Source organism: Emys orbicularis, chromosome 4, assembly GCF_028017835.1.
Source record: "Emys orbicularis isolate rEmyOrb1 chromosome 4, rEmyOrb1.hap1, whole genome shotgun sequence".
In the NCBI taxonomy this organism is placed as follows: domain Eukaryota; kingdom Metazoa; phylum Chordata; order Testudines; family Emydidae; genus Emys; species Emys orbicularis.
Genome location: NC_088686.1, coordinates 115,310,311 through 115,324,046, shown reverse-complemented (window position 1 = coordinate 115,324,046; position 13,736 = coordinate 115,310,311). Strand labels below are relative to the sequence as shown.

Sequence of the window (13,736 nt, the reverse complement as noted above, 5' to 3'; positions counted from 1 at the left end):
AACCAGCAAATAAATAATAATACTGATATTGATGCAGCACGAGCGACACGACAATTGCATCCAAATGCAGGGTGTGTTGGAGGATCCAGATGGTGGAAGAAGGTCCCAACACGGCAGTGTGGTAGGCGGGAGTTGAAGAGTGGGGTGGAAGATGAAGAAGGAGCAGCAGCAGCAGCAGCGGCAACGGCAGTTGGTGGCAAGAGAGACTGTTCTCAGCTAGGCAGAATCCTTTCCCGCCTCTTTTGCTGCCGTATGTTGCCTTTTCCCTAAGTTTGAATGTTTGTTTGTTTTTGTGTTTGTTCATTCCCCCAACCCCCACGAGAGGATTCCCTCCCCCTCCAGCAGGTCGAAAAGCAAAATGATAAGAGTATAAAAAACAAATACAATTAAAAAAAAAGAAAAAGGAAAGGGTGGGGACAGGGAGGAAAAAGGAGTTGGAGAAAATCCCACAGTGAAACTCCCCGATATTGTCTTGGTTCGATGCTTTGCTTTTACTCACTCCTTGGTGGTTTTGGCTGAGAGTGCTCCCTGGTTTCATTGTTACATTTCCCCTTGTTTCTTGCCCCCCTCCCCCTGCCAGTCTGAGTTCACCTGCACAGACGAATGTTGTCAAGGACAATGGTGTCGCTCCAACAATTGCAACCTGCTTCCAGCCCAGGTTGTGCAATCCCATTACTGAGCAGATCTCCCTCGTGGAGCACCAAAAAGAAAAAGAGAAAAAGTGTGTGTTGGGGAGGTGTTTGGGAGGAGGTGGGGGAGAAACCCATTTCCTGGGGGCAGAGGGGGAGGCTGGGAACCTCAAACAGGACTGGTCCTTGGACAGTCTACATCGGTTTCCTTCCGTCAACAAGTGTCCGCAGAGCACAGAAGGTGAAGCCGTGGCTGACATGTTAACTTTTCGGGATAATTCCTGGTAGCAGAGCGGAAACAAGTGGTGTCGTCAGAAACAGAGAGAGCAAGAACAGAACAAGAAACAAAAATAATAATTTAAAAAACCCAACAAAACATCAGGAGGGGAAAAAATAAAAATAATAATCAAAATACAGGGAGATGTCAAAACAAAAAACCAAAACCAAAAAAGCCACAACCCAGGATCTGGTGAACTGGGTTTTGTCATCTGTGCTACCTTGTCTTTCTTTCTTTTTCTTTCTTTCTTTTTGTGTGTGTTTGTTTCTGAGATATATATTATATATCATATATAAATATATATATGTATATATATACAGTCATTCCTTCTTACAAAATTTGTCTATAGACAGTTTTGTACTGTTGTGGAAAGGTATATACATCCTTCTAGTTTAGAGACTAGCTTGCTAAGGAATATTCTTTGATTCTTTCTTGCTTTTTGTTTTTTAAGTTATTTAATTTTTTTAAAGGTATTTATTTAAGGTTGGTCTTGTAGGCCGACTGATGAGACCATCTTTGCCTTGTCTTTGCCAGCGGGGTACTTATTGTCTCCTCTAGACCCATAGTCATTAGCATCGGAATCGCTCCGCTTGCTGTTTGCGCTATGCTTGGTTGGCGTGCCGGGGGGATGGCTCACCTGCCCGTTCTTCTCGTCTGAAAAAAGTTGTTTAATTACGTCAAAGAAGTTACTCAATGGGCTGCCTGGGTACACAAAACAGAAGAGACAAAAAAAAAAAAAAAAAAAAAAAAAAAAACAACCACAGAGAGAAAGAGAAAGAGAGAGAGAGAGAGAAAGAGAGAGAGAGAACAAACAAACAAATGAACAATGGGATTTTTAACAAGAAGAACGTGATGAGAGATCCAGAGCCACGTGCATGGGGGTGTGTGGAGGATGAAGAGGATGAGCAGCAAGAGGAAGAGTGTTAGGATTGGACACCTCTGGCAGTGAAGAGGCTGGGAGCAAAACGTGCCAAGGAGGTGTCCTACTTGCATACCATGTGGTTGGGAGCAGAGATACTACCTAGCAGGGGAACTCCATGGCTACGTGAGCCTGGCACGCAGCACCATGTTGTGGAAACAGCTATATGATTTGTTTGGAATTATTTGGCAACCCTATGAGTGGACTGTAACCCTAAGGGGATGCAGTTCCTGTGTAACTGCATTGATAAAGGTGGGGCATTAATGCATGATCAACTTTGCCTTGCAGCCTTAGCAAGTTCTGTGTTAGACATTATGCTTTTCTTCCTTCCTTTAGTTACGCTGACTGGTCACTCCCTGAACGCCCACTCATCCACCTTCAGCCAGCCACTTGGCCTGGAACAACTGTGCATTCCAGGGGAATACGAGCATTTGAGAAGTGAGTAGGGCTGGGATACAAGGGAGCAAACCTCAGCTAGTATGTGATTCTGCAAGGTTCTGAGCACCTTCAATCCTTGTTGACAACAGCGGGAGTTGAGAATGCTCAGCAGATTGCAGGACCAGGCTCCTGTGCACATGTGGTTTCTGGCCGGGATTTAACCTGGTGGGACCACAAAGCAAGAACTAGTATCTGCACTCCACCCTCTTTAAAACAGTCAATGAGCTTCGCTATTATGGAGCTGGGAGCCAAAGGCATTGCAGGGTCATACGCTAATAGAAAACAGCATTAGGAAACTTTGATGAATTTAGCCACGAGATTGGGGCAAGCTCTGGCGCAGATTGGGTGCTGCGCATCTGTCAGAACACAGCCTTTCATGTCACTGCAAAAATCTCTTTGGCTGCCATTTCCCCTTTTTATAACACCCTAGATATGTTTTATTATCATTGCCACATGGTGCTCCGGTGTATGAAGTGTCATTGTCCCATATCCACATTGTACAATGGAACAACACTCTTCTCTACACCCCCTGAGCAATGTAGTTATATAGACCTAACCCCCCTGTGTAGACAGCGCTTTATCAGCAGGAGAGCTTCTCTCTCACCAACAAAAGTTGGTCCAAAAAAAGACAGTACCTCACCCACCTTGTCGCTCTAATTTTAGGATTACCTCACTTTACAAGGCACAAATATTATGTAAGGAGCCCTCATTTACCTGCATAACTATAGGCCTGGTTGTGTCTGGTAAGTAGTATAGTGTTTAACTGAGTGCAGGTGCTGGTTCTGTGCACTGAACACAGCTGTCAAGTCCAAGCCACCATTAGCTACTGGACAGGTGTGACCTAGCTACCTGACTCAGGGTACGTCTTCACTACCCGCCGTATCGGCGGGTAGCAATCGATTTATCCGGGATCGATATATCGCGTCTCGTTAAGACGCGATATATCGATCTCTGAACGCGCTCACCGTCGACTCCGGAACTCCACCAGAGCGAGCGGCGGTAGCACAGTCGACGGGGGAGCTGCGGCCATCGATCCCGCGCCATCTGGACCCCAGGTAATTCGATCCAAGATACTTCAACTTCAGCTACGCTATTTGCTATACGCTATTTGCGTAGCTGAAGTTGCGTATCTTGGATCGATCCCCCCCCCTAGTGTAGACCAGCCCTTAGTCTTAGAAATGGCCCACACCAAAACCTCAGACTCCAACACCAACACCAAACATCTTCAGATTTGGGGGAAATTTGAAACCTGGATCCCAGTTTTGTGGCTGAGATGGGACAAGCCATGAATTTCACACAAATTCCAGTTTGGATTCTGAAATCTCCCCAGAGTCCAGGGGGATGGAGGTTTCAGCTATATAATTTTTACTGAGGCCCCTCTCTAAGGCTCAGTGAAGTTGTCCTAGCCAGATGGCTTGTGGGCACACGCTCTGTTCAGACTCTTCTCTACTTCTAGGTGGTTACTCCCTTCCAATGGGAAAAACAAGTGGGGGCAGGGGACGGGGGGGAGGGGGACAGTCAGGGAATGCAAGTAACACTCAGCCTTGAATGCAGGACTGTGGACAGGGTAAGTTCTTATGTGGCTTTGGACCCTCATCTTCATACACAAATGGAGTCAGCAGACAGAAAGAATGGAAGAGAGCACTAAAAAAAATGCTGGGTAGGGAGGGAAGGAGAGGGGGGTACTTCTAGTTATTCAGCTGAGCAGTTTATTCAACAGGCTTAGAGGGAAGGGGGAGGGCAGAATAAGCAGAGTTCTATTGGGATTGGGAAGGTTTAAGTTCTTTGCATAGACAGGTACAGAAGACAAAAGTCTAATTTGCAAGAATGGACCAATAAAACGTTAGTACATTTTATATGTAAATGCTCTGCATTTGGTGAGTCCTGATACAGGATTTTTAATCCTCATATTAAAATATGCAATTCCTCCCCCACCCCCATGCCCTTCTGGTTCTCTAGTGTCTGGAGATTTACTGGGCCAACAGTATTTAATAGCCTACCTCCCCTTTGCTGATATCACTACTGAATTTCTTATAATCAGCATTCTCAGCTAAAATTTTAATGGGAAGTGAGAAATCCTTAGGGATATTCAGAGAGAGCTATTGAAAAAAAAATAGGCCATTTCACTAACCCTTTCTTTCCTTTGACTTTTACAGTAGCTGAGCTTGCAATTAAATAGTTTGTCTCCATCCTCTCTTGTCCTGTTGGCAACCAAGAACTGATCCCAGGGCCAGGCAATATGGGCAACCACAGCATCTATGGCATCCATATTCTTGCCTGCTAGGACACCCTGGGACTAATTTAGATAATGGTCTTGGATTGGGTAAAGGGCACCCACACTGATACTTGCTCTATGTGATGATAAATAAAGAAGGGTCAGGCATGTTGAGAACACCAGGATGGTGAGCGCTGGTTAACTGCCAGACCTGCTGGGTTTATACTGCCAGGAAAATGAGGCCTGAACCTGCAGCAGTTAGTGGACCATAACTAGTTATGTTTAGAAGTCTCCTGCTATTAGTACCTGGTTCAAGCAGTGGGATATATCAGATCTGCCAATCCAGCTCAGGGTCTCAAAGGGCTTGTATAATATTTCTGAATGAGAGATAATGTCCCATGACTGGGAGCTTCTTTAACCTTGAGTACAAACCCTGGTGGATGCGGTACAAACACCGGAGGAAGGGCAGCATAGCAACATGGAGATTAGGTTTATATTCATTAGAAAGAGGAGACTGAGCGGCGACATGATTGGGGCATGTGCATTTCTGAGGTGGTTGGTAGGGGTGGATGTTGCAGAACTGTTGGAGAGGGGAGAAGGCTTGAAAACAAGTACTGAAGCTATGGAGGGGCTGGGCATTGAGGGAGTGAAAGAGAAATATCTTTATGCAGAGGGTAATTCATGTGCAGCATAGACTCTGCCTAACTCCGCAAGAGAAGCTGCAACTGTGAATGGACTGGGTGCAGCCAGCACTAAGAGGAAGAAACTGCAGACCAAGGAGGTGAAGAGACCCTGTCCAGACAGGCTGCATGGACTCCCTCTCAAGACCCCATATTTCATTTGCCACTGCTAAGAAATCTGCTTGACATGGACTTGGCACCAACGGGGCCACAGCACCCTGGGCAAAGCCGACATGCTTCACGGAAGAAGAGCGGGTGGTTACACCAGGAACAATGTGTCTGCTTTGACCGCATAAAGAACCTCACCTCCCCCTGCCGGAACTATCAGAAACGAAAAGGAGGTGGGAAGGATTTGGAGCAGCACCAGGAAAGGTTTGGAAGCTGCTACGGCTGCTACAAGCTTGTGGCTTCATAAAACCGTAAGAGAGATGAGGATTCAGTCCTGCATTGAGTGAAGCAAATGGCAAATTCCCATTGAATTAAATGGAAACTGGTCCTTTGAAGCCATCTCTTTCAAATGTATGTGTTTTTAATAAACTCATCCTTGTGTTGTGTAAGCACAAACAACATCACATAAAGCAAATATTCCGTCAGTAATACTGTCCTGTGTGCCTCCCTCAGGTAAAGCTTGAGAGGATTTTGGTTCCCCACAGCGTTAGCTTGGTTGTTCCGGGAAAACTAATGGGAAGAGGTGAGTCTTACATTCCATTGGGAAGGCGGTGAGCCCCATTGTTAACCTGACCTGTGTTCTTCCTGGCTTCCCTGGCTGTAGGTTGTCTCTCTGATTCATGTCCTTTCAGACTGCTTCCTGTGTGCCTCTGCTGCCAGTGTTTCCTTTCAGTACCTCAGCGGCAGCTATGGTTTCAGTGATCCATGTGGCAAAAATCCAACTCCCGGCACAAAAAGCATTGAGGCCCTCTCTGACGGGTGGTAACCCATTGCTCCTTAAAATAAACTCTTCTGTTCTGCTAAGCTCAAACTCTCTTTGTTCAGAGGAGGGTTACTTTTTGTTTGCTTGTTTGGTGCTGGCAGACTCCCTGCCTTTCAAACCATAGGAACCAAAACTATAGGACCTGCTCCAAGAGGATATCCAGCGAGAAGTCTAAATTCCTGGCATCATGTGGGAGGGAGAGTTAAGAGTGGCTTGTTCCTCCTCTCACAAATATTATTATTATTATTAGGTTAGCACCTAGGGGCCACAGTCAGGGATTAAAGCCCCATTGTGCTAGGCACTGTGGAGATACATAACAAAGAGACAGTCTCTGCCCCAAAGAGCTCACAATCTAATAAAGCAAGACAGCAGGGGACAAGTGTTTTCTCTCAGTTGTATGGATGTCTGAGGCTTCCCGCTATGTTAGAGGAAGATGACAAAGGGCCCTGCCTTTATCTTTTCTGCCTTGCTAGAGGCCAACGTATAAGAATCAGTGGAAATTATCCACATTTTTCCCCCTTGGCCTATTCTATTCCATTTGGATCAACAAGTGAATGGGGAAGAGGCAAAAATATTAAGGTTGCCACTTTTGAATATGTAGCAAATATGTCGCAGAAGACATGCGGCTGACAATTTGCTAGATTTTTAGATGGTGTCAGTGGCCATCAAAGCCATTCCCCTTTTATTACTGCCCTGACAAATCATCTATTTGGGCAGCTTTCTGTATTTCATTTCCATTTAGTGCCCCTGAAAGGAACTAGCCTATTTGGTCTCCATGTGCTAGGCAGATCCACCAGCAAATGGAGCTGGATTGACAATCCAGGAGACTGATGTCTACTTTTCCACAGAAGCACTCCAGCTTTTCCAACAATATGCCTGGCCTGGAAGGACTCCTTTTAGAGGTTTCCATGGCTCATTCAGGCCTTGGCCTCTGCTGACACTGCTGCTGATGGGGCCAGTTGAAGGCAGCATTTGCAGACTGGACACCTATCTGCTAAGGACTGCACTGAGACCATCACACACTATTTGTGTAGGTCTCCAAACCACCATCTGATGATGGTGACTTTCAGTCACCACCAACCTGGGCAGGATTTGAACCAGTAAACTAGAACGCTCCATAGCCCATTCTCCTGCCCAGTCCCCTCAATCATACAGTCTGCAGTGCAAGAGGGAAGGTTACAATTTGCAATTGGCCATATGTATTCGGGTGGCAATTTCTGCCCCTTGCACACATTTTCCCTCTCTGGGCTCTCTTGCATCTTTCTTTTCTGCTACATTTCAGGAACATTTTGTACTCCAGAGACATGCATCAATCATTGCAAACAAAAATCACTACCAAGAGCTAGCACCGGCCAAGTCACTACTGCCACACAACATTACAGTGAACCGGTGGAAGGAGTTGTGTGTGCATTTGAACAGCTGCTGGCAATGCAGAGAGCATGCCAGGAGAGGGTGGGGGGCAGGGGCCTAAGCTTTTGGTGTTGAAAGATGCCCTCTTTGCAAATGGTTTGGCCTTCAAACACAGGAAATTCATCACAGGGAGTTCTTTCAATGAAAGGTTCTTTCTTAAAGCTATGGCCACGGCCAGCATCAAGGGCATTGCCACTGTCCATTGTCTTAAAGACCTTTGCTTCCCAATCCCCATCTTCTGGCCACATATGATGCTCCCGGTGCCAGAACAATATTGGCACCTAAGAACAGGATTCGCCCCTTCCTATCAGACAGACAACTGTGATCTCACAAGTTCTAAGTTCCCTGAACTGTCCCCAACGTGGCACTGGTGAAAATTTCATTCCTTGCCTCTTGCCTCTCACCTCCTATTTCCTGTGAAGTAATCTCAACAACACCGTGTTTCATTGAAAAGGAAAGCCACTCCTATTTAGCACAGCACAGCACTGCGACTTTCACATGGGACCTTCAGAGGCACTGACTGACATAAATAAAGTGCAGATTGTATGGCAATATTCCTAATCAAAACAGACATTTCTGAGTTTTCTGCAGGCAGACATATTGCTCTACTAAGAGAGGAAGACACCCGGTGTTGGAGACTTGAAAGTCTGGCCCCATGTGTCACAATAGGAGCTGCTGGATGCTCAGCTCTTTGGAAAATCTGGCCCCAGTTGTGGGTGTTGAGCGCTTGGAAATCTGGTCCCGAGCTCTTTGGAAACTCTGGCCTGTAGTGTTTCTTGTGATAGTTAAATCCTGATTAGATTATGATCTTTTATGGTGGACTTCTCCCCCAGATCCACTCCCCCATGGCTGGGGTCACAATTTGCATCAATATCAATCCAATTGCATCAATTATATATGTAATGGCTGATAGCCAGCAGGATACCGAGAAATGTCAGATTTAATCAAAAACCTGAATGTTCCCTTCTGTACTGCTCACAGCATGAACATGGTGAGCCATGCCTTCCACTATGGGAGAGCTGCACACATTTGGTGCCCCTGTGTCCCTTCTCTTCGGGGGGTGGGGCCAGAGCAAATGGCAGGGGGCTTCCATAAGGAACAGAACAACTGTCCAATGCCTACAGGGTCATTGTAAGGGAGCTGCAGCTCAGGATATTCTCTGCCACTGCACTCCTGGTTATAGATAACAGTGAGGGGCTCCACATTAGCTATCACAAAGTTGCCCACTTCAGTTGGAGCCTAATTACAGTCTAATCAAGCTTAAACCAGACAGCCCCTCAGGATGGTGCTCTCTGACCACTGACACTTGTATACAGCTCAAGTCATCTCACTAGGAGATAGAAAGAGGAGCCTTTTCTACAGTACAATCACTCATTGTGCATAGAGATACGCTGGATGCTGAGTTTTAAGTCACATGATTCCTTATTCTGAGTTGGAAGTCCTGACCAGCTCTACAAGAAGTAAATAAGCAAGAGATAAAAGTGAGCCTGGGATGGGGAAATGATGGACGCTGCTGTGCTTCTACTGAGGTTATGGCATTTCCGTAAAGGTCACTGACAAACGAAGGACTCCAGGATGATTCATGTTTAACTCTTGGTGACAGAGCCCACAGTTTCACAGTACAAGTACTCAATGCAAGATGTATCAGAGTCGACATGAAAGCTCCTGAACAGCCTGGTGCCAAAGAAGTTAGATTATGAGCGCTTTGGGGCTATATCTCTTGCTATATTTTTGCACAGTGCCTAGCACAATAGGGTGCTGGTCTGACTTGGGCCTTTAGCTGATACTGTAATACAGATAATAAATAATAATCCTTTCTTCGTTGCCTCACAATCCACGGCCATGGAACTGTTCATGATATAGTCTTAGGGCTTCACTATGGAGTCATGAGACATGAAGAGAAAATGAGCAAAGACTGCCTTCCCTAGAGTGAGATAACCAGCAGCAAAGAGGTCCAGTATGGAGATCAGAAAGTTCACACGGTGAATGGCAAGCACTTCACACAAACCGAGGCAGGAATGGAAAATCAAGTTTTAGAATCGGAGGGACATTTCTGAGCCTCCTGCCAGCAGATAACATCTTGCTGAAAGATGACTCCAACAAAATTGGAAATGGAGTGGAGGAGGCACCTTCGGAGACCAAAACCAGTTTCACAGTCAGCTTTAATACTGGTGCAACATCAGAATAAAAACTTGACTTATGGTCCTATAGTTAAAGTGAGGCTCTACTCTGATGCTGAAACGACCTGGTGCATTTCTATGTTTATTGTGCTTCAGTGGCTCCAGATCAAATCTGTTCAGTTTACAAATATAAAGATATATATTTTTTATAACCTTTCACACCTGAGCCCAGGCTTTTCCAGGTTGCACATGATCGTCAGTAAAAACAAAACAAAATGGGTTCTGCGGGCCAAATTAGACCCTGAGTGTCATCCATGGAACCCCTTTTTCTCCAATGGGATGGGCAGCTGTAACAGGCTGGAACTTGGTAAACAATCTGTTGTCAATCCACCACAAGGAACAGAATCCAGTTCCTTTCGTAGCTGTATTGGCTCTGCCCGGCTTAACAAGAGTATAAAGTATAAGTATGAAGCTTATTTTTGTCACGGAAGCAAGCAGATTTGACTCTGAATACACACAAGGAACAGATTTGTTGAGTTAGGTGCTATTTTTCAGATTACAACTTGAAGGTTTTAACTTTTACGTGGTAATGTTGTTTTTTTATTACACCAGTATTAATTCACGACAGAAACTGTATTATTCTTTGATTTGAGAAATTCCCCTTTTCCATAAATCAATGGTTCAAAATAAAGAGCAAACGTTTAGCTCATAAGGATATTGACCGTATTATAAGTCAAAATATTTCCTTTTTCCTACAATGAAATATCACAGCGAGCTGATGGCTGTTTTCTAGGATAAATATTTAGGACAGAGATAGCAGCATTTGTATCATTATCAGACATGCAGCCCCCATGGCAAGCTTCTGGTTACTCACTACTATGAACAGTGATAACTCTTTCTTTTTTAGTGCCAGTCACTATATACAAAGTCACCTTTCAGCTCAATGGGCACTGACATCAGGAGGCCAGGAAGCAGTTAAAGGGGTAACATCAGGGATGAATTTGTCCCAGTCACACCAGTTAATAGTTTATAGATGATGCGAAGTGTTTCTCATTCTCACAAGAGCTTTCGGATTCCTGAGCTGGGGGGAAAAAAGAGTCTAATTTGCTTTTAGTGTCCCATTGCCTACAAAATGCTTTCTTTCACTGGCCTTTCCTCCATTCTCCCTTCCCCTTGCTAGTACTGAAGCTGACACTGTGACAGCTGGTGGGCGTGGCTGGGCAGAAGATGAACAGCAGTAGACACACTGTTTAGAGAGTGCAGAGCACTGACTGGTTTTCTGTGTAGTTCAATTAACTTTCAAGCAATCAGTGGAATCTGAATTTCAGTATTTTTGTATGATATTGCTGCCGGTTCCAGGCAACTAACTGCCGCTTAAGGGAGAGGAGAGATTTACTGTTTGATGCTTTTATGGAGAGGCTGGAGATCTGCCTAGGACATAAATGAGCCTCCAAGAGGAGACTGGGAACAACATAACCCAGTAGCTTAAATAATAAATCAAAATGAACCCCCTTCAGAGAAACAGAAAAACTCCTTCCAGCGAAACTGTAATTTAATGGAAAGAGATCATGTGGATAAAAGGTAACAGACCAAATTCTGCTCTCAACTACACTTCTGTAAACCCTATATTACTTCCATTGTAACACCCAGAGCAACTTCACTGAAGCTAAAGAAGTTACTTGGCTGTATTTGACTCAGTGAGGAGATCCTAAACAGGTTTGGACTTCAGGTTCAGATAAACAGCTGAATGTTTCAGGCCTGCCATCCTGGATTGGACATCTAAAGAGAAGAGGCTCTCTTGTGTCATTTCAGGACTTCCTGTTTCTGTTCAGGCCAGAAGTACCAAGAGAAAAACCTCCCTCAGTGTATTTGGGCATTTCCACTTCTGCTCTCACCAGGAGGGGCAAATGCACAGGAAGAAAGGAAAAATCTATGTGTGTGTGTTTAAATTTAAATGAAATGTGTGGAACCTCGAGCAAGGTCAAACGAGTTAATCCATCCCTAGTAAAAAGCCTAAACTATGGTTGGTCCCAGAGGGGCAATATCAATCCTCAGAGTCAGACTGGAGCTATGCTGATTTACACCAGCTGAGGCTCTGGCCCATAATGTGGGATCTGTCTTATGCAGTGGACTTCCAGGAGAAAGAGGGGATTACCCCAAACACACATGGGGGAGCGGAGGAGGGAGTGATGAGGAGAGGAATTCAAGTAGGATTCTCTCGCCGTTGCAGGAGACACCAGGAGGCAGCAACTCAAAGCAGGGATTGTGGTGCACAGCCTCACCCACAGAAAGGCAACTTCAAAGTGAAGTCTGAGTCAAAGGCGAAAAAGCAAAAATGCCAGCGGGCATGGATTAGAGCGAGGGGAGAAACTCACAAGTGAACAACGCACACTTGTGCAGTGCAGGGTGAAACTGTGATGAGCCCTGTGTGTAGGGGTATGGATGGGGAGGAACAGGAGTAGGTGTGCGTATGTACAGAAGGTAAGTGAGAGGTATAGGGAGTTGTCAGGGGGTGGGCAGATGTGCAAAAGGAGTGGGAGGAGAGGAGGACATTATGTGAGTCAGCAGGGGCTGGGGAGGGATAGAAGGCAGAAGGGAAGTTCTTACCACATTTGGAAAGTCTGCCAGTCATCAACTCCACACAGTTAGTGGTGTCTGGATCATAGAATGGAAAGAGGAGGGAGGGATGGAAAAACATAAAAAAAAAAAAAAAAAAAAGGTTTCCATACCTCTGTGCACAAAGCAGTCACTTAGCGCATTATCTCCTGGACCAGGAAACACACAAAGCTAGGACTTTACACAACCCAGAACCCAGGCGAAACTGTGCTCCCATTTATGCCAGCGGAGCCCCCAGGGTGTAACTGAGAGCACAATCTGCCTCATTGCCCCCCATTTCCATCCACTCTCTTATCTCAGTTACAGACGTTTAAAACAAGCAAATAATGTTCTGCAACTATATCAATGAATTAAAAATCTTGAAACATATTGTTTCACCTGGCCAGCCACAAAACCGGCCCTACAAAATCAAGATGGTGTCTAAGCAGCTGATCTGTGCAACACCACCATGTTGGCAGCCCATCATGGTATAAGCATGTTATTTTGTATGTGATCTAGGTGTCAGCCATACTCGTCCGGCATCCATCCCCCTCACAAAATCACCTCATATACTCCAAGGAATACTCAGTCATAAACATAATTCTGCCTCCCTTACTCAGACGGAGTAGTCCCTTACTCCTATGGATTTTATGGAATCTGCCCGTAAATTGGTTTATGTATGTTTTCTATCAAAATTGCCTGTAGTTCCCATCACCACAGCAGCTAAGTGCTTCTAAACCAAATCCAAGAAACTAGGGTGCAGAAGGTAGAGTAAATGTAAGTGTTAATGCAGAAAGACCAGCCAGGTTGAACGTGACCATGTGGAACTCCTCCCCAGTCTGTTAGTATTCTGGATTCCCCAGCATTCGGGAACCATGCTCAGAACCCAGGGGGATGGCTTCAGAACGCTGGGCAATCCTGAGCGCCCACTGGCTGCCAAGCAGCTAGATGATTTCTAATGCACTTAATTCAGTTTAAGTTCTCTTCTTGCTCTGACTCTCTACCAGCACTTAGATACCAAAGTGATAGGCTTCCTGATGCCATCCAAGAAGGGGGCAGGCCTGGGTAATCTGTCAGCTCCCCTTTCCCCAGAATCCTGAGAAAAGTAATTAAAAAAGAATAAGGAGTCTGGTGGCACCTTAAAGACTAACTGATTTATTTGGGCATAAGCTTTCGTGGGTAAAAACCTCACTTACCCACGAAAGCTTATGCCCAAATAAATCTGTTAGTCTTTAAGGTGCCACCAGACTCCTTGTTGTTTTTGTAGATACAGACTAACACAGCTACCCCCTGATAAAAAAGAATGCAGAGGACACCATGTGCCTGAATAAGATGCTCCCCTGATGTTAATCAAGGTGGGGAGATCACAGGAGGTGTTTTCTAGAGACCATGGAGAGCATTTTGGGTCCATTGGCACTGGTCGGAGCAGCAGAGAAGAACTTCCAGAGATCCCCAACACAAAGGTTAGAGTCTGGCTGGCAGAGGCGTCAGAGAAATAATACCCACCAGGCATGGGAGGCTC

The 13,736-nt window shown here is 45.4% G+C and overlaps 1 protein-coding gene across 3 annotated transcripts in view; it reads right to left on the bottom strand.

Moving 5' to 3' along the window:
* Nucleotides 1–1,384: 1,384 nt before the first annotated feature.
* Nucleotides 1,385–13,736, bottom strand: part of BRSK2 (BR serine/threonine kinase 2) — a 465,267-nt gene continuing 452,915 nt past the window's right edge. Inside the window, exons 19-20 of one of the 3 annotated variants that reach the window (XM_065403041.1) lie at nt 12,227–12,274; nt 1,385–1,608 (exon numbers count right to left, since the gene is read on the bottom strand). In XM_065403041.1, coding sequence (XP_065259113.1) covers nt 1,385–1,608; nt 12,227–12,274 — 272 coding nt within the window. Of the gene's footprint in view, nt 1,609–11,990; nt 12,275–13,736 lie in introns of those variants that run through there. The other 2 variants (XM_065403042.1, XM_065403040.1) reach the window with 2 other exon arrangements.